Here is a 24433-nt window from a genome sequence, read left to right on the forward strand (position 1 = left end):
ATTCAAAAATACTTTTGATCTCAAAGGGAATTAAATGTTTCTCTAAGATTAAAGATAAATTTAGATCTTTATTCACATTGAGATCATTTGAAGGCTTATTGAAATTCTGTGCAGCTATTTTCATCCGTTTTTATTTTGCCAGAATCAGATTTAGATTCTTCACACTGAATTTTTCTACTTTCTCTTCATTTTGTTTTATTGTTCTGATATTGATCTGCATCAGAAAGCAGATTTTATATTTCCTGAAGATTCTTGAAGCTTCCAGAAATTTATCATTTTTCTTTTAAACATTTGTTTATTTGTTGAAAGTATGAAAATAATTCCCAATAAATCAGCTGAGCTTTGCATCCAACTGGCAGCAAACAAATATGCAGCTTCAGGCTGATGAGGAGGAAAACGAATCCAAGTAAAGAATCGACTCAAAGAGCCGATAAACGGAGGAAAAGTTCAGATGAAACATGAATTAGTTTTTATTGAAACATCCTGACCAGCGACATTAAACAGAATAAGACTCATAAATACAGGATGATAAACATGAAGTATTTAAACTGCCGTTTGCGTCGTAAAATCTCCACATCAGCTTTTAGAAAAGCAGCAGGTCAAGTTTTCAAGAATCAGTTTGAAATCCACATGTGACATCACTTCCTCTTCCTGTTAGAATATTTACAGGAGAAAAAGCAAAGCGCAGTACGGTGGCTGGTAAAGATCATGTCACTAACTGCTTCAGTGCAAACAGATTCAATCATTAAAACCAGATTCATCTCAGAAACTCACAAATTCAGAGAAAAGAAACAAAAATAAAGTTCAAAGATTCTAAAACTTTGCAGCTTTGAAGTTTTGAAATGATGTGAAAAGTATAAAAATGCAGGTTGGTATAAAAACAGACTGAAGGACAAGAAACTGCAGAAACCTTCAGATCAAAATATTCAAACAATTTCCTGATAAATTGATCAGGAAATCTAATTAATTAAGATCTAAAAAACAACAGTCCACTTAAAATGATCATCTTGTTATAGAAACAAACTCCAAGTTTCCTGAAGAGTCAATTATTGCTTGATTAGTTTCATTACAGATAAATTATTTTAATCTGCAAACAATTTTAAATAAATAAAGAAGCAAACATGAAATCCATCCGTTTTATTTTGAATTCAGTTCAAATTAATTATTTTAATTTGATCCAAGCAGCTAATTATAAGAGAATTGTTTAGTTTTTCAAAAATTTGAATGAGAATTATTGTGTTTACAAAACATATTTATGTTTGAATTTCTGGATTTGTTGCAAAATTTAGTGAAGTTTTAAATCAGTTAAGTTTTATTATTTAGTTTCCTCTGCAGCTGCATTCTGCCTCCCAGCCAGCAGAGGGCGACGCCAACATGTGCAAAGGAGGCCAGTTTGTGCTGGACGGACCATGCAGGTTTCATGGTGGACACTGAGCCCTGATTGGACGTGTTTTGGTGCTGAAGGGAAACTTTTTTTCCCCTTTTTTGTTCCCAGCAGACGAAACAAACATGGCGGCAGCAGGAACCAAAGAAGCTCTAAGTGAACTGATGTTCAGAAGAACTGAGGTTCCTGTGATCCAAACAGGAACTGTTCAGTTTGTTTCTCCTGGTTTCCAGTTTAAAGGCACTTTTCAGAGCGCTGCAGCGAAAACCGCTTCAGAAAGAATCCTCCGCTGTGAGGACCGGTCGCTCACGGAGTGGATTTGGGAAAAACCAACCGGAAAACATGGAAGATCTGAACCTGAAGGCACATTTGGACCCTGGAGAACCGTCACAGTCGATCTGGTCGCATTTCCTCCTGCAGGCTGCAGGGGGAGCATCATGTCAGGATGGGCGCGGCTGTGGGCGGGGCTTAGGCGCGGCTGTGGGCGGGGTCGCTGCTCAGGTCGTTCCTGATGACCTCGTTGACTGGAAGCAGAACAGAGACGCAGTTAAACCTTCAGGTTCAACCAAAACTAAAGACTCATTTTCTCACAAACATTGAAGAACTATTTCATCTTTGCAAAATTCTATTCAAAATTTAAAACTTAAAAAAAAAATCTCATTAAGAACATTTTTAATAAAGTTTGTTTTTCATGTGACTATTTAATAATTTTATTATGTACGTTTTACTCCCAATGTTCAGCTGAGAAAACATTTTCTGAAGTTTGTTGCTGGGTGGATCAGACCCTTCGGGTCGGACCAGAACCTGCAGAACTCCTCTGGGATTAATAAAGTATATTCATGTTCATGAACATGAAGCTGATTGGCCGAGGACCAATCAGCTCGTTTATCTCGTTAAGGATCCAAAACCGGACCAGCGGCTCGTTTGGGTCGCATCGACTTTAGATAATCTGGAGATTTTAACTTTAAATTATTATTATTAATAATATTATTATTTCTGTTTCGCATCAGGATCTAAAACACGTTTTGCAGCTTCGTCCTCCGGAGGTCGGACTGACGATCTGGACTGAGACGGGCCGCCGCTCGCTCCTCTGATGGCAGCCGCTTGGCGTTTCTTCTTCTCCTCCGTCGCCGCCACGCTGAGGTCATCGGTCTGACGGGAGGCAACAGGAAGCAGCTGCAACTCCTGGGTCAGTGGGTCAGAGGGCTGCAGGCGGTCCGTCCTGCTCCTCCTCCTCCTCAGTATGATGAAGGTTCTCCAGAGATTCTGCTCCATCGGGTTCTAGCAGCCGGTTCTGATGGTTGACCCGCAGCTCGGTCAACGGTCGAGCTTTTCCTTTCTGCAGCTCCATTTTACCCGACGGCAGCAGAAACAATAACAATAGGATTATGATCGTCTGGATTCAAGAAACGTTTTAAATCCAGAAACAGATTTTAATGTTTGATGAAACTCTTGCTTGATTTCCTGAATCAGAACCTTTGACCTCTGACCCTTGAGAACACAAGCTTCCTCTCACCGTCATCCAGGTACATCTGGTCCAGCTCCTGCGGCTCTTCCTTGATGCTGACGCCCCCCTCCCGGACCCGCCCTGCAGGTTCAGGGGCCTGCGGGGGGCCAGCGGGCCGGGCCGGGGTCTGGGGCAACGGGGTCGAGGTCGAGGTTGGAGAGTCTGCGGGCGAGGGGAGGCGGCGGGGGGCTTCCTGGATGATGGAGGCGTGGGCGGGCGGCGGCCTGGAGAACGGAGACAGATCCGGCAGTTTGGGGCTGGAGGAGGGCGAGCGGCCGTAAGCCCCGCCCACAACGCACGGCCTGGGGTTGGAGGTCACCGGGGGGGCGACCTGGGCGCCGTAATATGCCTTCGGGTGCAGCGGCGCATGCTGGCTGCACAGCAGGGCGGCGCCGTAGTCGTCATGCGGCTCCGTCTTTATTGTCGGAACTGAAAGGAGAAGAAGAAGAACTGGATCAGAACCGAGACGCTCTGGTCTTGGTTTGAGGCGGAATGCCTCAAACCAAGGAAAATCTGGAAACGCTTTGTGACAGGAACCGCAGAGGCAGCTCTGACCCGGGACTGTGAGCAGGAAGTGAACAGGAAGTGAACAGGAAGTGAGCAGGAAGAGAGCGAGCCGCTGGAGGAAACAGTCGGCAAACGGAAGCAGAAGTGAAAATTATTTCTTTACGTCTCAAAATAAATCTGCTTTGGTGTTTTAAGACCTGCAGCCGCACAGAGAAACTTCTCCACTTGCTTCCTGAAGAGCTGCAGCTTCTGCTCATTTCTGCGTTTCCTCCAGTTGCTGCCGTTCCTCTGGACAATGCTCCGCTTTCACAGCAGGGAGCTGCTGCAGCTTTGAACCGCCCACTGCATTTCTCTCCAAGACTGCGGGGCGATCCGCGGCGGCTCAGGGTTTATTTTTAGCCGGGCGGGAAGCGGGCCGCTCCCAACCCGCTGCACGAAGCTACAGGTACGGAAAAGAACACATTTTATGATTTCTGTTTTACAATGGATGAATAAAAGTGTTGCTTTGTTCCTCCCAGGCTGACCGCCGCGGCGCGGGGGAAGAAATGTTTCCAATTAGTCTGAGACGGACGATCAAGAAACCAGAAGGAGCCGAGAGGAATGACAGAATAACCAACGCTCGTTTCCATCATGGCCGCCTGCGGCATCGTCATGGAAACGATTATGGCTGAAAGGAAGAAAACTAAAACCTGGAACAAAAACATGAATTTGTCTGCTGCGATTTATTTAATGTCACAGGAAAATGAAAATTAAAGAGGAAATGTTCAGGATTCTGCCTGTGGGGGGCGCAATAACCAGTTCTGTGCCATCAGTCTCAGCCGCAGAACCAGTTTAAACCTATTTCAAAGAAGCCGAGACCAGAGGAGGACCCAAAGCCAGGTTGTGGAAGCATCATGCTGTGGGCTTCCTGCCCCAGCAGTGGGAAGATAATAGAAAACAATAAATTCACACGTCCAGATCTGATCCCAGTTTTCCTGGGCAGCTCACCGTCGGTGGGAACGTAGGAGAAGCGCTGCAGCTGACTCCGCTTCCTCTTGCCGTTGCTGACGTAGAAGTTGACGTGAACGGGGGCGGCGAGGCGCTGCGTCCGGTACGGCGGGATTTCAACCAGTAGCGAGTTCTGCAGCACAAAGCATTTCCTGTTCCTGTCAGAAAACTCGACTTCCTGAATCAACAGCCAAGGAAAACGTTTCATCGCTCCGATTAGTGGAACTGGGCCAATTAGACAGAGTCGCTATTCGCTGGTCAAACTGGGACCAGTCCAGCAGCCTGGAAACCGGCCAGCTGACCTCTGACCTGCCTTTAATAATAATGTTTTATTTATTTATTAAGAATCCAAACAAACGCATGAAAACCCGCTGATTCACTAAACCATACAATCTGGACCAAATTAGCAGTTAACATTGTTAACAGCTAATGCTAGCTGCTAACAATGTTAACTTTATTTGTCCTGGATTACGATGTCACCAGGTGACCTTTGACCCCATCCAATCACTGAACAGATGCTAAGAACAGATCAAAGTGTGAATGAGACAAAACTTTATGAAGTTATTAATGAGGAACAATCTAGAGTTGTAGATCTAGAATCAACACACAGTAATTCCAGCCAGAAACCATCTGACCTTTGACCTGAACCTCCAGAGCCTTCTACCAGCTACAGAACATTGGGACTAATGTCAAATTTCTCAGGTTCTGGTTCTGGTTCTGCTCTGCATCCAGAACCAAACATGGAGAAACAGCATTCAGCTTCTATGCACCACAAATCTGGAACAAACTTCCAGAAAACTCAAGTCCACCTCTCTGCAGCAAACAGGAAGGGCGGGACGGACCGCTGTCAGTCTCAGACCTTATATGGAAATGGGACCATTGCACTCCGGAAGTGAAGGGGGCGCTATTTCCTATATTTTCCGTTTCTTATGTATACATAAGAAATTTAATTGAGCAAAAGTCAATAAACAAATTAATTAGGTTCACAGAAGCATATCAACCCAGTTTGTTACAACCAGGATTGTTAAACAGATACAAGCAATAATTCACATTTTTATTTTTACGGTGTGTCAAGAAAATCCGAGCTCATCCCACTTCCCCATGCTGGAGATTTTAGTTTAACAGTAATAATAAATAAAGTTATCTTTAAAATGAATCACTCATGCCCTGCGACAGACTGGCGACCTGTCCAGGGTGTACCCCGCCTCTCGCCCGGAACGTAGCTGGAGATGGGCACCAGCAACCCTCCCGACCCCATTAGGGACAAAGGGTGAACAGAAAATGGATGGATGGATGGATGAATCACTCAAGTGACATCAAGGCCCAACAGTAGACTTAAGTGTCAATAAAATAAATCTAGTTGTGTGTGTTGTTTTTGTCTCATGCAAACTTTGCTTTAATTCTACTTTTCTCTATCTAATCATAAAAAATCATAGTCAGTCAGAGAGATTCATGAAACAGGAAAAGCAGGTTTCCTGGAAAAAGAGGAAGTTTCCAGCCTGCAGATTTATAAAAATAGCTGAGACTATTTTAAAGCATGAAAGTTTTAAAAAATGAAATCTAAAAATTTTGACTAATTTGATAAGATTCAAAGTAAAATACTTATATTAATATTGGTTTAATTGTAATAATACTTACACTTATATTTGTGAGAACACCTACAAGAGAAACAAGCAAATGTAACTTTGGTATTAAATAATTAGAATCATGGATTATTCTTGGTTTCTTTTCAGAAAAACATCTGTAATAACTCACATTAAGATTATAATAAGAATAATTAATAAGTTATGGTTATAAAATTATAAATGAATGATAGATCAGAGAAGCTAAAGAAAATAAATGTGATATAAATGTGATTTTGACATTGAACTTGAAATGGTGTAAAAAGGTGTAACTGCAATTAAACATCACTGATATGTTGGAGGTAGATGGTAGGTGAAAGGTCAAAGGTTAAGGGAAAAAGGGGAACTAACAGGAGAGCAGAGATGATCAGCACCTTATTTAGAAACAGATTGAACAACGTAAACGTTTCAGAGAAAAGGTGCATAAAGGCCTGAGAGAAATAAAGCAACCTTGTGGTTTGATTAAAATAATAATTAAGTTGAATATGTATGAATACGATTGGTAATATGTGTATAAGTAATCACTAAATAACTTTCTGAAATGTATTTCTGAATAATGATCTGTAATGGTAACAACACTGTAATGATTATGTTTGATGATTTATAGTAAGTGAAAGATGTGATTAATTTTAATGAATATCAAAGCTGAGATGAATTAAAATTGATTCAAAATGATTTTAATACAGTGGTTAATGATTTGTAACAAATAATATAGTGAGTTATAGAAAAGAGAGGAAGTTATAACGTTAGAGTCAGCATGATGAGTGAGGTCCTGCTGACAGGATATGTCGCAAGCTGAGGAAGGATGGGGCTTTCCACAAGAATCAGCAGATGTTCAGAAAGTCACGTAGACCAAGCTGTCCATACACACATATGGTGGAGAAATGTATAAAAGAGGGCTGAAATGAGGAAGCAACTGTTCTTAGTCCGCGGCGCTGGAGACGAGTCAACACGGAGAAGCAGATTGAGGAACAGCAGAGGACCGCACCTTGGATCCTCCGGGCAGCTTCGAGCCAAGATCCAGATGGACAAAGAACTCTGCAGCTGAAGAAGAGCCGGGGCCACAGAGCCGAAGACTGTCCTGCTCATGGAGACCAACCCGTCAGCCCTGCAACATGTGGCTTCGAATCGCACTTCTCTCATCGGCTGGGTTCAGACCCCAAAGACAAAGATGAAGACAAAGACAAGGAAGAAGAACTGGTGCCTTTTTTCCTGCCAGCACCAAGTCCTGTGTGACCTCAGCATCCATGCGGAGAAGAAGCTCATCGGACCTGCGGAGATCCTGGCCTTCGCCGATCAACATCTTCCTCCTGCTGCCACACCTTCTTCATCATCAAGCCAGGTCTGGGGTTCGAAACGCCAAACTCCGTCCGTCTCTCTCAAAGGTTCCCTTTTTTAGTTCTCAGTGTCAGCAGTAGGGAAAGATAGACTAGATGATTGATTTTACTTATTTGATTATTTCTGCTACTGAATTAAGCTGTACTGACCCTTGCAAAAATGCCTTACTAATAAAATATTTAGCATAAAGAAAATCTAAAAGATGTTGTGGACATTCAGTTAATGAGTCACCTTAAAGTTCTTTGATGGTTGTAAAATAGCTGTGATGTTTGATTCTGGAGAGGAAAAAGTGGAAAATGTTTTTAGGTTGCTGGTAGCCCATATTTAAAACCTCATCCTTGGGACTCGACCGAGTCACTAAAACCTACCTGGTTCAATAACAAATGCAAGTTGTAAAATAGAGAACGAGCGACCGTTAACAGGTGTGCTCTGTGAAACTAGTTGGCTGTAGGCTGCTCAGTCTGGCTAATTCACAGGGGGAAGAAGGGTGGGACACCTGGATGTAGGCCGTCAGATAACCAGGCGAATCGTTTCTCGAAACCAGCTTAAACAGAGTTTACTTCAGTTCTGGACAGGGTAAATCCCAGCAGATTTAGGAAACTCAACGGACCCGTTAGACGGAGAGCTGGTAGCACATCTCCCCTCTCAGAAGAGGAAGTACGAGAGTGAGAGAGTAGAGACAGAAAGGAGGGGGGGGGTGTTGCGCAACAACAAGTGCCATGTATATTATTCTGAGACGTTTTGTTGGTAGAGTTTTATATTTAGGAAAAAATCTGGTTAAACTATTTAGTCTTCCAAGGTGGAAATATTTCTTCAACTCTAAAATGATAAAATAAAACTCTTTCATAGAATCACAATATCAATAATTTGTGCGTCAAGTGAAACACTTAGCAGGCTACAGGTAAATGTTATCATTTAGTTTGGTTTAGAATAATTATTGCACTGTCAATAAATGACTTCTAATCGATGTTCTTAGTTACCAGAGGAAAACAGTAAGGCCTTCATGAGCTCAGAGGGTCAAACTGACAAAAAACAAGATGGACGCTCTGCTAAAATATTTCTTGCCATCTTTCATGTTCTTTCAGCAAACAGTTGAGACAGAGTCGTTTTTGGTTTCACCATTATTTACCTGCTATTTTACCCGCCACTGAAAATATTCTTAAAATATTGTCTGTTGTTCTGCAGCTCATGTGACCAAACCAGCTGAAAAGATGAAAAGTTAAAACAGTCAACAGTTAAAACTTGAGTTGAGTTAAAACTCAAGTTAGAATGTTAAGTTTTAACATTTTAACTCAACAACCTCTAACTAACTGGTTGTACACAACCTCTGGTTGGGTAACCCAAAGATCTCTGGGTCTAAAAAGATAAAGTCTCTGAGAATAGTTCTTAAAGATATAGCCAGTGTTTTCAGCAAAATTGAGCTGACTGTCCAGGAATGACAAGGAATTTAAAATTGACCACAGTTTCAACAGGTTGGCCATCGAGTGAAACTGGAATCACTTTCAGGTTTTGTTTATGTCATTTAATTAGCTCTACTTCCTTAAGAAAATGAAAAGGTATGTTCTTTAGTGAGGAAATTTATCTTTTACGGTTCCAGTAATAATAAATAATAAAGACTTTGTGGTATTCTGATTTAATAATGTAATTACATTAGTTGTGTTACCACCCCACGCCACTAGAGGCAGTATCAGACCCGAAAATATCCTATTAAGGAGCAGATGTAGAAGTTCACAGAAAGCTACAGAATCTGTTAAGAACTGTGAGCTGCACTGAAGTAAATAAGAGAGAGAAGTTCAAAAACATGCTGAGAGTGAAAATCCTTCCTAAAGATGAAGATATATCACAGATTTCAAAAGAAAATAAAAACAGGAGGCCGCGGACAATATAGGAAATAGCGCCCCCTTCACTTCCGGAGTGCAATGGCCCCATTTCCATATAAGGTCTGAGACTGACAGCGGTCCGTCCCGCCCTTCCTGTTTGCTGCAGCCAGGTTCTTCTCAGGAAACTGAAGAGCAGAAACAGTGAGTGCTGTTAGAGCTGAACCGATCAAGTGGAACTTCAGAACATTTCTCTTCCTGTTCCTCAGATCTTCAGGTTTTCTGTTTTCTTTTGCGTGTAAAAGCGGCGAGCTGCTGATAAACGGGCCTGTTTCTGAATGCAGAGCTGCTAACTGAAACAACACAACTGAATATGTGACGGAAAGTCGCAGATTTGTGTCCAACAGGAAGTGACTCGGTGGGTTGGCGTGAAGAATCTTTAGTTTGGTTTATTTTACAGATGAGATGAAAAGTTCTTACCGGCCTCAGCGCGTCTCTCTCCACCGCGGCCTCGCTCTCCCAGACATGGTGGCCGTCTGCAGGAGACAACATGGCGGATCAGAAAACCGTGACATCACAGGCGGGCCCGGCGCCGCGGTCAGAACCCCGACAGCTGCCTGGCCCGTTGACGGACCCGACCGGAACCCGACTCGCCGTCTATTCTCACAGGAATCAGCGACCGGGTCTCCCTGCTGCGTTTTATTGGAGGTGATCCGAGGCGACTGGCCAATCAGGCGTCAGTAAAACTTTTCTGAACCCAATTTATTGGACGCTCGGTCAGCCGGTGAGCTGAGAGAAGCTGAGACTCCACCCACAAAAAATCCAGCAAATAGTCTGAGCGGTTGTTGCTTCGTTTTTGCAGCTCTGGTTTCTGAGATATTAAACATCTTTTTAGGTCATCCAGAGTTCACCGTCCCCCCATCTTGCTCCAAAACAAACCAAAGTGGGCTCCTTGTTAGTCTCCTTTTGTGCCGTTAAAATGTTAAAACTACCGCAGCGAAGTTGTTTTCAAGTTGGATGTTCCGATTTATGAACGCTAATTTCGGCCAGCCGTTCCTAATCAAACCCTCGGAGCTTCACTTTTTGTTTCGGACCGGGCTTACCGACCAGGCACGTGCAGAGGGGGGACGAAGGAGGCTTGACCCTCTGCCCCTTTTATCCTTGATGCCGCCAGTGCTGTTTTTGAGTTGTTTTTTTTCCAAAATAATTTTTTTTTTCAGTTTTTTATTTTATTAATTTGTCTGTCAGAAGGCCTGCTTGTGCCCCTCAGCAATAATGTTTAGCTAAATATAATTCAGCAAAATAAACTGGCTGCCCTCAGTCTAATGACTCTCAGAGCCTCCATGTTGTTCAGTCTCTGGGTCCATGGTGAGGAGGAGGAGGATCTGTGCCTCTAACCATCAAATTATGGGTAAGAATATTTTTATTAACTGGTTTGTGAATAAAAACGTAGGTCTGATGTTGACATTACAAAAACTGTTTATTTATATTTTTGTAATTGTCCTCAGAATAGTGGGACAAAACCCGCCTCACCCCTAAACTCAGAAATGCTGCAGAGAAACTTCTGACTTTAACTTCATCATTCTGCTAAAAGCCCGGTTCGGTTCACTACAGGCAGTCTGGGTCGGAACCACCGACAGATAGAAAGAATATCTGTCTTTATATCAGACATCCTGATATAAGACACGGTACCGACTGACACCGCGAGTCACGACGCAGCTCAAAGCCCCGGTACCATCTGGTACCACCCGATACGATCTGGTACCACCCGGTACCACCCGATACCATCTGGTACCACCCGATACCATCCGGTACCACCCGGTACCACCCGATACCATCTGGTACCACCCGATACGATCTGGTACCACCCGGTACCACCTGGTACTACCCGGTACCACCTGGTACCACCTGGTACCAACCAGTACCACCCGGTACCACCTGCTCTCTGCTCGCTCTGCTTCTCCTTACCGTTTCTACCAGGCGGGTTAAAGCCGCTGGAGGTTCTGGGCTGTAAACAGAAGTTACTGCAGAACCTCAAGTGTTAAAGGAAGATTCGGCCCAATTAGAGTTCATGAAATAAACATCAGAGAAAATATTGTAGCAATAATCAGAACCGCAGCAAAAAGCCAAACATGCCACAATGAAATGAACCAAAATGTCTCCAAAGCATCAGGGGACTGACAGGGGCCACCGGGGGATTCCAGGTGGATTCCAGGTGGATTCCAGGTGGATTCCAGGTAGATTCCAGAGATGTGCATGACAGCAGCTGTTCCTCCAGGGCCGGCCCAAGGTAATATGGGGCCTTAGCCAGAACCCCCCGTCCTACTAAGAACCTCAGCATCACTAACATGTTTAAATGTCGATCAGGTGAATCTGTGAGGGAGACCAGGTTTAAAATCAATCACTGATTATTGGTTATTGGCTGTGATGTATTTGTGAACAAACCCAATTCAAACACAACGATTACAACATATTGTAGCCATGGTAACACAACAATCAAACTATCAAGATGATTCTTTAAACTTTTACAAAGTAAACGTCCTAGTTAAATCCTAAATGTACTATTTATTTTTCTCAGCTGATGCATTAAATAAAATGTAATAACATTGTTATTCTCTATAAATGATGCTACAGGATTAGATCTATGGTCTGTGGTACAATTAGACCATTTCTAGGGGCCCCTGAGTGTCTGGAGGCCCCTGAGTGTCTGGAGGCCCCTGAGTGTCTGGAGGCCCCTGAGTGTCTGGAGGCCCCTGAGTGTCTGGGGGCCCCTGAGTGTCTGGAGGCCCCTGAATGTCTGGAGGCCCCTGAGTGTCTGGAGGCCCCTGAATGGCCCCTACCAGCAGCTACTGAGTTTTCTTTGCCTTGATATCCCAGTCTTATAATTCTAGATCTAGAGGTTTAACATCAAACTATTATATAGTTTTAACCCCTTTGAGTTTCTGATCTATAAATCAGTCTGCAGCCAGGTTGTTCTAGAGGTTAAATAGATATTATTAGGGCTTCATTAGTAAAATGGCAGCAAATTAGCTTATTTCATAACTTCATGACCTTTGACCTTCTCTCCTCTGGTCTGTTTAACAGCTACAGTCTCAGATCAGCTCAGCAGCAGAAACAGAAACTTTTTACCTGTTGGGGAAAATAGAGACTAGATTTGCTTTGCATTTCCTGCATGATGGCGACGATCCAGTAGGATCCAGTTAAATTCTTGATTATTATGGGTTGTTGCTATGATGTTGTACAGAGTTTTTGTTCAATGTGGCCCTTTTTAACTTTGAGCCCCTGACCCTCCAAAGGTCTCTGCACGGCCCTGTTACCAACTGTTTCAACTGGTAAAACCAGGAGCTGAAACAGTCGGCAAGTTGATGCGGCCCAGAGACCAGGACAGAAAGCCGCTGTTCTCCATTTCTCCTGGAGCAGATTGAACTTTACCCAGTTTTCTACATATATTACTGCCTGTTTCTTTTTTTCTGTTTCTTTTTGCCGCCTGTTTCCGGCCGTTTCTGCAGCTCAGCTGTTTAATAACCGCAGAATTTTCCAGAATGTTCCGGAATTTTCCGGCTCTGGATCCCTGGTTCATCGGCTCTGATCCAGGGAACAACCTTCAGCTGTGGTTCCCAGTCCGCTGTGCTGGACTGCCTCCAGTTCCCCCAGTTTAACGGCGGAGCCAGATAACCGCTCCCAGTCCAGCCAGCTTGTAAACCAGTTTCCTCTGCCGCTCCCGCTGCGCCCAGGCCGCCTCCCGGCCTCCGCGGCCTACTCCAATCCTTCCTGTGAGGCTCTCGGCGCGAGGGATCAGACAACGCGCCTCAGTCATTTGTCATGTTTTGTGTAGAACTGGACTCAAGCGGCTCTTTGTGCTGCAGCTGGGTGGAGCTGTGAGCGGCATGCGTCCAGAACTTCCCAGGACCGCCCAGCCTGCAGCAGATGGTAAATATAAACACATGAGCTGCGACTCAAAGAGCTGCTTGTCCTCCACTGGCCGGACCGGGTTCAGCAGGTAGCGGTGCCGCCGACTGCTGAGAGCCGCCGGAACAGGGTCGCCATGGCAACAATACACAGAACCAGCATGTTGACCCTCAGGCAGGTTCTGGTTGGTTCTGCAATGAGTCCTCTTGTCCAGAGCAGCTTCTCCTGCAGAGAGTGACCTTTAAGTTCTTCCTCATCATGATATGAAGCAGGAGTATTTGACCTCTGACCTCCATCATTCTTCAGAGACGAAAACATCTCATCAGCTGCCAGTCTTCCCAGCACATTCAACCTGAGGTCATAGGTCAGAGCATGAAAGTCAGATAAATTACCAAAAAACCCAGAAGTCCATCTCAGACTGTCTAGGACTCAATTAGCAGGTCAAAGGTCAAAGTCGTGACCCTGAAAGTCTCTACTCTCTAGAACCAAGATGGCTGCCGGACTGCGGTTAGAGCTGCACCGGGTTGGAGGACAAGACGGCCGAGACAAAGTTCTCCAAGATGGAGGAACGCAGCAGATCATTAAAGGACTCATGGGCCGCTCTGTCTATCTGACAAGACGTCCAGCCGCCATCTTGGAGAGGGCGACTGCTCCACTCAGCGTTATGAAGCGCAATGAAGTATCAGCGCATTTAATCAATAATAACTCGCTAAACAGATTTGAACCCTTTTTTACTGGAAAACTCATTCAAACAGTTATTATAGCGACATGTACAAGGATATTTATTTATTCAAGTATTTTTGAATTGTATTGACACATGGTTCAGCATATTTAAACATTCTTAGTGGGGAAAACAGAATAGGAATATAATATTCTGATATGATATATGATGAGTAATTTACAAAGCACACAGCCACTCATAAATTTTTTAGTAATATTAATACATATTTATATAAATATACAAACACAAAATACAAATCAGTGATTCATGACAAGAGGGTCAAACAGGTCCTATGGATAAAGCACAAAATTTGAATAAAATATACACAAAATATCATTTTTTTTCAAATATCTGACTAAACTAACCTGGAAACTGGGCCATGTGAGCATAACAATGTATGTTTTCCTGGTGTTTGCTGAATATTTTTTATTTTAAACATTGCAGTAGGTGGATGGTGTCTGTAAAATCCCTTGTCCTGGAGCAAAACTCAATACATTATAATAGTTTAAAATAATTAAAAGAATACTAAGATCATATATTAAAACAATTAAGTATAAGTATTCAAATAAATAATGATAAAAGTATCAATAAATTGAATTAAAAATCATTTTTATATATTTTCCAACTTCATTGAAATTTGTCCCAGGGTTTTTGTCAACACCGTCAGAAAAAGAATGTAAAAAAAATCAGGCATTATTGGGGGCATCAGAACTCCTGAGGACCCCATGACGTCTTCCTTTCTCTTTTTAAATATTTTTTCAGGTTTTTTTTACCCCTCCAGGGTCTTTTTGTGGCTCTAGTGTCCCTTTTACGAAAGTAGGCTGACAGGAAACGGGGAAGGAGAGGAGGGAAGACATGCGGCAAATGTCGCCGGGTCCGGGAGTCGAACCGAGAGAGAAGGACCTCGCTGCAGCAAACAGAAAGGGGCGGGGACGGACCTTTCCGTCAGTCCCATACCTTATTTGGAAATGGGACTATTGCATTCCGGAAATGAAGGGGGCGCTATTTTCATAATCACTAGTATAAATACCTTAAGACGCGGAGTTAAGAGGAAAGGAAGAAGAAAGAAAGAAGTTTGAGGTTCTTCCACTGGTGTTCGGCTCACGATCAACGATGCAAAACTCACAAAGTCAACAAAAGGTATTTTTACCTACTTAAAATTCTTTCACATAGTAAATCAATACGCTTTTCTAGATTAGGTTGAAAATACAATTAACAGCTGTAAACTAGTGAACTTCGTAATTCATACAGGGGAAGGCTAGTTTTAGCATGTAGCATAGCTAATTATTATCCCGCAGGGCACCATTAGATAAAAATAGAAAAGTAGATAACATGTATAATTGAGAAATGTATTTTATGCTCAAACTTTGTTTTTTATTTTCATTATACAGACCCACGTATCTATTTGCAACATGAACATAAATATTGCTGGTCCCTTTGCTCATACAAGCTACAGAACCATTTAGCACAAACTGCTATGGTTCAACATATCGGTATGTAAAACTACACTTGAAAAATATAAAATATTTTTTACATCTTTTATTTTTAAAGGTTAATCTTTTTAAATATGTTTTGTACACCAATGTTAAATTTCTGGAAAGTCTAATATATTTTATAAACTAACAGCCGCCATTATAGCTGGGTGTAGTACCCAGATGTGATACTCTAATTACGAGTAGCACTACTTCAATATAGTTTTAGTAATGTTGAGACGTTTACTCCAGACACGCACCACACATGCACGCACACTCAACTACGGACACAAAGATTCTACACAGAAGCCTTTTGTTTCATACGGACACTTTCTGTAGAAACGAAATTTAACTTTAGCTCATCGTCTGACCACTAGGAGGACCTTAGTGATGTAACACACCAGCAGACCAGGAGGCGGACTTTAGGATATGTGGATTTTCCAACCAGGGGAATGAATACTCTAGACTTGGCCTACACCAACATCAAAGAAGCATTCAGAGCAGCCCCCCGCCCCCACCTCGGTTCTTCAGACCACCTATCTGTTATGCTAATTCCTGCATACAAGCCCCTGCTGATCAAAACAAAACCTACAGTGAAGCAGGTGAGAGTGTGGACTGAGGGGGCCATGGAGGCACTTCAGGACTGTTTTGAGTGCTCTGACTGGGAGATGTTCAAGGCAGCAGCCACTTACAATGACCAGATCAACATCGATGAGTACACCATGACGGTGTCAGCCTACATCAACAAGTGCACAGAGGACGTCAGCATCACTAAGAACATTATCACCCGGGCCAACCAAAAACCCTGGATGACTAAGGAGGTACGTGAAATGCTAAAAGCACTGAACTCAGCCTTCAAGTCTGGCGACAAGGAGGCACTGAGGACAGCGAGAGCCAACTTGAACCGTGCTATCAGGTTAGCAAAGCGAACCCACAGTCGGAAAATACAGGAGTTCTTCCACGACACCAGCAACACCAGAAGTATGTGGCAAGGCATAAAGGCGATCACAGACTACAATCCATCCTCCCCCCCAGTGGGTGAAGTTGATGCTGACTTTCTAAATGGACTCAATAACTTCTTTGGGAGGTTCGAGGCACTGAACAGTACTCCGGCAAAGAAAACTGTTTCCCACTAGGAAGAGGAGGCACTCTGCCTGGACACAGCCGATGTGTTGAAGACCCTGAAAAGAGTCAACCCACGGAAGGCCCCAGGCCCCGACAACATACCTGGGCGGGTGTTCAGGGAATGCGCAGGTCAGCTGGCTGGTGTCCTAACAGACATTTTTAACACCTCACTGGACCAAGCCACAGTGCCAGCCTGTCTCAAAACTGCCTCCATCATTCCGGTGCCAAAGAAACCTCAAGTCACCTCTTTCAACGATTACCGGCCTGTGGCACTGACTCCCATCATGATGAAGTGCTTTGAAAGACTGGTAAAAGAACACATCGTCTCCAGACTCCCCTCCACATTCGACCCGTTCCAGTTTGCCTACCGCCGAAAACGCTCCACTGAGGACGTTATCTCCTCCGCCCTACACCTGAGCCTGGCTCACCTGGAGGAGAAGAACACTCATGTGCGGATGTTGTTCCTGGACTTCAGCTCAGCGTTCAACACAATTATCCCACAGCATCTGGCAGGAAAACTGGGACACCTGGGCTTCAGCACCCCCCTGTGCAACTGGCTGCTAGACTTCCTCACCGACAGACCTCAGTCAGTCCGGATCGGACAACACACCTCCGATGTCATCACCCTCAGCACAGGCTCCCCTCAGGGCTGCGTCCTGAGCCCTCTGCTGTTCACTCTGATGACACACGACTGCGTCCCCAGGTTCGCCACCAACCACATCGTGAAGTTCGCGGACGACACAACGGTGGTGGGCCTCATCAGAGACGACAACGACCTGGACTACAGAGAGGAGGTGGAGCAGCTGGTGGACTGGTGCAGAGACAACAGCCTGATCCTGAACGTTGACAAGACGAAGGAGATGATCGTCGACTTCAGGAAGAACCGGCCCAGCCACGCTCCGCTGCTCATCAACAGCTCGGCTGTGGAGGTGGTCAGCAGCACCAAATTCCTGGGGGTGCTTTATAAAGGCTAGAAAATGGTTTTTCTTCAACAAGAAATTTGGTTATTTTGTTTATGAAACAGTGACAAACGTATAAGTTCATAGTCTTAATTCTGTGATGTAAACAACATTATTCTCAATGTAAATACTCATATAATGTTGGCAGTGATGACAACAATGTATGTTTGTATGATTAGTTCCATTTTGGGGACGGTTTTATGTTCATGTTTTAACATGTTTCAGATTTATATGTGTTTTCCACATTTTCTTTTGGTGTTCCCAGGACTGGTGTTCCCAGACCTCACCTGGACTGTGAACACCACGTCTCTGGCCAAGAGGGCACAGAAACGTTTGTATTTCCTGCGGAGGATGAGAAGAGCACACCTGCCCCCGCCCATCCTCAGGACGTTCTACAGAAGCACCATAGAGAGCATTCTGACCAGCTGCCTCTCTGTGTGGTGTGGAGGCTGCAGCGCCTCCGACTGGAAGAACGTGAGGAGAGTGGTGCGGACAGCAGAGAGGATCATCGGGGCCCCCCTTCCCTCCATTCAGGACATTTCATCCCAGCGCTGCGTGTCCCGAGGCCGAAACATCGTCAGTGACCCCTCACACCCCCACCATGGACTGTTCTCCCTGCTGCCCTCTGGAAAGAGGTTCTGCAGCATCCGGTGCAGGTCCACCAGGTTCTGAAACAGCTTTTTCCCACTTGCCATCAGACTGCTGAACTCTTAACTGGACTGCACTCAAAAACTGGTCTCCACTTCATACCTTGCACATGTACAGAGCTAAATAACTTCTATTTTACTGTCAGTCCTGCACTTTATATTCTATATTTATATCTATATTCATATTTTATACTGTATTTTATTTTACTCTGGAGTAACCTCACAACATTGGAAGCTCAAAACATTGTCCTGAGCCGTATGCAACGAAATTTGGTTCTGTATTCACCCTGTGCATGCAAAATGACAATAAAGTCAGTCTAAGTCTACTTCACATGTATCAAGTTTTTCTTTTTAAGCACTAGTTTGTCAAAACCTTCAGTTCTGTGTTAACTCCGTCAGATGGACTTTATGTTGTTTTTTGTTTTATTTCTTTTGTTTCTTGAGAAGCATTTGTCTGTAAAACTGAGTAAAAATATCACTAATAGGGTCATTAAAACATAATGTTATATTTATTTTTGTCAAATGGTGTTGACAAAGTTCTGGGTCAGGTCCATTAAAAATGTTGCAACTGGGAGCCTGCACCTTATCATCTTTATATTTCCAAAACATTATTCGTCATATTTGTGTACATAAGCTTGAGGAATAATTAAAATTAAAATGGGGGGGAATTTAAACCCATTTTGTCCCACTTCTCAAGAATCATTGAAATATATCAGATGTGACTAAATAACGATTATTACTGAATAATATATATTAGGTTATATATATTCTACCTTCAGAGTGGTTCAGCAGATTCATCCTGTGCAGTGAACCCGTTTCTCATTTCTTCATCATATCGAGTCTTTAAGAAACATTCAGAACAAAAACGGGAGATTTGGGAGCTATCTTACTTTGTACAGAGTGAAATAATATAATATAAATAATAGCAAGGGCGTAGGTTTGGTCTAAGTTTTGGTGGGACCTTACAACTTACTAAACTAATCAATGTAGATTTTCGTTTATTTATTTTGTTTTTGTTAAAAAATACATATGTTTTTTTTATTTTTTATTAATATGGCAAAAATTGGTCGGGACTATTTTATATCCCTTGAATATTGGTTGTGACATGTCACGACCGTCCATACCCAAACCTACGCCCATGAATAATAGTCATGTGAATATAACATTATATTACAATAATAATATATTTATAATAATATTGTTTTATTTCTAATGTAGCACTCTTGTGTCAGATCATCTAAATTAATGTTAGGGACTAATTACCACTTAACTTTAAGATTGACTAAATCTGGGTGAGCCTTCCTAGTGGGGCTGAACCCGGTTTTACCCGAGCTAATATCAGCCGGTGGACATAAACACAGTATAGTAATATTAACTAATCATAAAATATAAACGGTAATTTGTCCATCCTACTTGTGAAAAGTTATCTGAAGGAAAACCAGGGTGTTTCCTCCAGAATCTCATCTGAGAGCAGAAACGGATCCAATCTGGAAACGATCCGACATCCATCGGAACCGACGCAACGCAGGGGTTTGGGGGGCGGGCTCCATGCGCGGGATGGGAGAGAGAGAGAGAGAGAGTGTGTGTGTGTGTGTGTGTGTGGTGTATGGGGTGTTTCCATGCCAGGATTACCCAGGATTCCAGAGCTGGTGCCAGAAGGAGGGAAACCCTCATGAAAACAAACAGGGAACGCCCGGCAGCAGCTGCTCCAGGTCCTAAAGACAGTCATATTCAGGCAGCAGCTGATGGAAGAATGTTGAACTCAGAGCAGAGCTGAAGTTTTGATCCGGTCCCTGTCAGAACCGGCTCCTTCCTTCATCTTCTTCCTCCTGATCAAAGATGGTTTGTTCTTCGCCGGGTTCAGACTGCAGCTCTGCAGCTTCCGGCTGTGTTAACGAGACACCAGCTATGACTGCAGAGAAGCAGCTACTGCTGTCCGTCAACCTGAAAGGGTCCACTGCTAGCTGCTAGCACAGCTAGCTAACGCCAGCCTGACACGGACCACTGCTAGGTGCTAGCAATGCTAGTTAACGCCAGCCTGACACGGACCACTGCTAGCTGCTAGCAATGCTAGTTAACGCCAGCCTGACACGGACCACTGTTAGCTGCTAGCCGAGCAGCTAACAGCTCCTGACTCAGATGTAGAGCGCAGAATGCCTAAGCTCTTCTCGTCCATCGCAGCTTTATTCACAGTATGTGGTGGCTGGGTGGCAATAATAGCTTAGCATGATAAATTTAGGTGCTTCGGTTTTAAGACGTCTTTGTATTAAACATTAGAACAGTCCTGAGAGGAGCAGGCTGCAGCTAAAGCCAGCTATCGAGTTTGGTCAGTTAAAACCTCATTCAGGGGAGTGTTGTCATCACCAACACTTCTGTAAGGTTGAGCTTATCTCTTGGCATTTCATATCGTTTTCATGCCACTGAGTTACATAGTTTTCAAAATGTCCCAAAACATCCTGCTAGCTAGCTAATGGCAGCTAAGCTAAATGTGGCTACAGGCTAACTAAAACAAAACTATTTCAGCTGACTCAGAATCTATTGATAATATTGACAGTGTCTCTAAACAGCAAAACATTTGATATTTTTACAGTTTTTACCTTCATTAGTTTTAGTTTCTTCATCATTTTATCTTTTTCTCTGTGGTTTTAGTCGTGTATTACCAGATGAGCAAGTTTGTAGATTGAAGTATTTAACTGTAAAACTGAATTCTTTCCTGTTAATAAAATCACGTATATTTATGAGGCGTCTTTATATTTGAATCTTCCAGATCTGTCTCCCATCCAGCAGCTGAATTTCTTTCCATGATTTAATGTTTTTTACTTGAATCTTAAAGTTAATTATCATAAGCTTTTGTCTTTATTTTGCTAAAATATTATCCTTCATCCTGTTTTCTGCTCTGAAATTGCCTCTCTTCTTTTCACATATTTTTGCTGTGAAGGTCTCAGTGATAAATGGAGAAGGATATGAAGGAGGTCAAGAGGTCAGCGTCTCTCCATTCCCTCTGATGGCTCCACAGCCGGAAGTTTTCAATTCCCGTCCTCACAAAGCAAACAATAAGCCGGTTTCTCCGTTGCCATGGTGACTAAGAATCCGATCTCTACGATGCTCTGCCTCCACCCAAAACTTCCTCCACCCAACTGTAGCTCCACCCAACTCCTCGTGAAGCGCCGCTGAAGCTAATCAGACTAATTACTGTTTATAAACCTCAGCTGAACATCTGGGAGCCGAAACTGAGCAGCAGGGTCTGCATCCACATCACACACACATACACATACACACTCTGTTATGATCATTCCTCTTCTCAACAGGCAATGGAAACTTCTGCTGGGTTAAAAATACGCCGCAGTAATTTGCTCCACATGTGGCGCTCTGGCAGAGAGACCATATTTTGCAGGGGTGGGGGGGGATTCCTGGGGTTTCTCCAAAAGCAAAGGGAGACACACACACACACAGAGCTGCAGCTCTTCCTCTTACCTTGAGCCTTTTCCACAAACAGCACCTTGGAGTCGTGCTGGAAGTTGAGTCCGTCCAGCACCATGGTGCCCCCCCCGGGGGCCGGGCTCGTCTCCAGGCTCTGCTTGTCCACCAGCGGCAGCTCCTGCGCCGACCTCTGGGCTGCGGGAGGAGACGGGAACCCGGTCACGGCTCATCCACACCCACTCCCCATGCGGGCCTGAGCATCCAGAGCGCTGTGCGGCTGCAGGCTCTGCTCTACATGTGCTGCTAACTTTGCCTCACTGGTTTCTGCTGGAAAGCCCTCTGGACCTTTACTGGGTCCCACCAAGGCGCCCAGTCAAAGTCCAGTCTCCAGATGTTGGTTTAAGGTTCAGGGGGTTTCCTTCAACCCTTCTGCTTATGATGAAGTTCTCCATGTTTGGAAACCTGTGGGTTCTTCTGCGGCTCAGAGCGGAACTGAGGAACGAACAGCGGCTCGTTTCACCGCTGACATCACAGAGGTCAACTCCCAGTGCTGAAGGTCAGCTGGAGTCCAGGAAAAGTTCACTGAGTTTTACTCTTAAGGGTCCAGAAGAACCTCAGTCAGCTCAACATGTTCTTCTACCAACACATCACTGATTTTCTGGAACCAACAATCTAAAATCTAAAATCTGACTGAGAGGGAAACCTCGCCCGCTTTAGCTAACCGCTAAAACAGTTCAAGCTGCTGCCTGCCTGTTTCCTGTCTGACGTGAGTCTAGACAGGAAACCGCAGAGCATCGTGTATCACCTATGATAAACTTCCTGTTCTGAATAGTGTGGAAGTGTTGGGATTCACAGTGTCCCGCTGTGTCAGGAAGGGCGTGTTACTTTGGCTGATCCATTTCCTCATTTCACACATTTTCATGTTTAAGGATCATCTGAGTCTAGAGGTTCAGAGAGTTCTTCAGGAGTTTCAACCAGGACTGGACCGGTTTGGACCAGATTGGACCAGATTAGACTAGATTAGGCTGGTCTAGACCGGTTTGGACTGAACTGGACCGGTTTGGACCAGATTGGACCAGATTAGACTAGATTAGGCTGGTCTAGACCGGTTTGGACTATGTTAAACCAGACTGGACTGGTTTGGCTGCAGAGGACAGAACTATGGTGACTCACAGCACTCGATGGAGTTGGATGCGACCTGCAGAGAGACGGTCCTGCCGCCCGGCTGGGTGATGTGAACCCGGAACACCATCCGAACGCGCGTGTTCTTCCGGCCGATGTCCGTCTCGCCCTTCCTCAGCTCGATGTCGGAGTTACGGAGCTTCAGGATTCCCGCGCAGTCGATTCTGTCGGGAGAGAAACTCAGTGAGGCGTGAGATCGCACATCAGCACCAACAGATCTTCCTTTCTGGATCTGCTTGGGGTTGGAAATGTTTTTCCTGGAATTTCCCCCCGTCTGACTGCTGCTCCCATCAAACTGCTTTCGTTCTGCGAGTCGCTCCAAACCGTCTCTGGCTTTTCGGCTGTGGAACCGCTCCATGGTGCATTCCTTAAAGGCTACTTCATGTCAACTTTTGCACACATTTCAACACTCCCTACATTCTTGTCTGCAGCTCTGGTGAAGCAATCAGGTGTGGAAGCCGAGAGCCGAGTCCTGCAGACACAGATCGACGGTCTGAAGGCCGGGTTACGGGTTACGGGTTACGGTTACGGTTAAGGGTTAGGCCGGACTTTCCCAACAGATTTCATATTCAAACCAGTTGGCAATGATCCGGATCCATCGGAATTCTGACCTGGATCACTTTACGAAACACCAACGGCTCAAACAGAAACCATGCAGCGAGGTCTGGAGACATTGGTGTTAAACCCAGAAAGGACCAGACCGGACCGGATCCTCCTCATCTCCCCTCTTATCCTACCCATGCTCTTCATCAGCCCACTCATCATCATCATCATCATAATCCCTCCTCATCCTGAGGCAGCTTTAGCTTGTTAGCTGCTGGTTTTTAATTCTACTTCCTGTTTCTACTCACATGGCGCGCATGTCGTTCTCCAGCAGCAGCGGGATCTCCAGCACCTTGGTGTTGTTGTGCAGTACCTCGTGGCTCGGCGTGGACACCGTCTTTCCCGTGATGCGGTGGACCTGGTAGAAGGCGTGGGGCCTCAGCAGCCGGTCGTCAGCCGTGCCGATGAAGAGCTGTAGGGTCAGAGGTTCGCTCTCCATGTAGCCGTGGAGCTGAAAGGACAGAGAAGAGTGGGGGTTAGGAACCAGGACTTCCTGTCTCCACGTCTCTAACAAATGTTGAAAGCTGGGTTGTTGTGGTTGAACCGAATGCTGCTTTGAACAGAAACAGAACCTCCCTGAACTGTTGCTGTGTTCCTTCATGATGCCATTTGGTCTCCAGGTGATTGCCTGTACTAGCGTAGCCGTTGCCTTCCTGAGCTATTACGCACGATTCTCATCTCTCTTCAGTCCTCTGTCTGGAATTTTTCCCATTGAAGTGGATTCCCTCCAGTAGATTTTCCACTGGGCCAATCGGCGAACAGAAGAAGTTATGAATGATGCCGTGTATTTTCTGTAGTCTGCCTGTAGTTTTAGCAATGGTGGCGGAAGACGTTCAGTCTGTGTTGGTCAATATTCAAACGTTGAACTTATATAAACAGCTGCATTGCTCTGATTGGCTCTTCTCTCTTTAGGGGATGATAGTTGTTTGCAGCGCAGGCAACTTTCTTTCTTTTTTTTTTTTTTTACCCCTCCAGGGCGTCTTTTTTGTGGGCTCTAGAGTCCCTTTTTTACGAAGTAGGCTGACAGGAAAGGTGGAGGGAGAGGAGGGAAGACATGCGGTAAACGTCGCCGGGTCCGGGAGTCGAACCCACGACGGCCGCGTCGAGGACTTGAGGCCTCCAAATGTGGGTTGCGCTGACCGCTACGCCGCCACGGCACGCCCCCGCAGGCAACTTTCTTGGCGCTGAACTGGCGCTTTGCAAAACTGACAAGCAAACGTTAGCACTGGGTAA

The 24433-nt window shown here is 44.6% G+C and overlaps 1 protein-coding gene and 2 long non-coding RNA genes across 4 annotated transcripts in view; 2 read left to right on the top strand and 1 right to left on the bottom strand.

Moving 5' to 3' along the window:
• Positions 1 to 446: 446 nt before the first annotated feature.
• Positions 447 to 24433, bottom strand: part of LOC114156039 (nuclear factor of activated T-cells, cytoplasmic 1-like) — a 28952-nt gene continuing 4965 nt past the window's right edge. The window contains exons 4-10 of one of the 2 annotated variants that reach the window (XM_028036231.1): positions 23449 to 23651; positions 22589 to 22761; positions 21470 to 21610; positions 9643 to 9698; positions 4386 to 4518; positions 2901 to 3320; positions 447 to 1908 (exon numbers count right to left, since the gene is read on the bottom strand). In XM_028036231.1, coding sequence (XP_027892032.1) covers positions 1853 to 1908; positions 2901 to 3320; positions 4386 to 4518; positions 9643 to 9698; positions 21470 to 21610; positions 22589 to 22761; positions 23449 to 23651 — 1182 coding nt within the window. In that variant the 3' untranslated portion in view covers positions 447 to 1852. The remainder of the gene's footprint in view (positions 1909 to 2900; positions 3321 to 4385; positions 4519 to 9642; positions 9699 to 21469; positions 21611 to 22588; positions 22762 to 23448; positions 23652 to 24433) is intronic. The other variant, XM_028036232.1, reaches the window with a different exon arrangement.
• Positions 3327 to 4105, top strand: LOC114156075 (uncharacterized). The gene is made up of 2 exons (XR_003597896.1): positions 3327 to 3843; positions 3917 to 4105. It is a non-coding gene; the product is annotated as an uncharacterized LOC114156075 (long non-coding RNA).
• Positions 5229 to 9179, top strand: LOC114156082 (uncharacterized). The gene is made up of 2 exons (XR_003597903.1): positions 5229 to 5452; positions 8061 to 9179. It is a non-coding gene; the product is annotated as an uncharacterized LOC114156082 (long non-coding RNA).

This window comes from Xiphophorus couchianus, chromosome 13 (assembly GCF_001444195.1).
Source record: "Xiphophorus couchianus chromosome 13, X_couchianus-1.0, whole genome shotgun sequence".
NCBI lineage: Eukaryota > Metazoa > Chordata > Actinopteri > Cyprinodontiformes > Poeciliidae > Xiphophorus > Xiphophorus couchianus.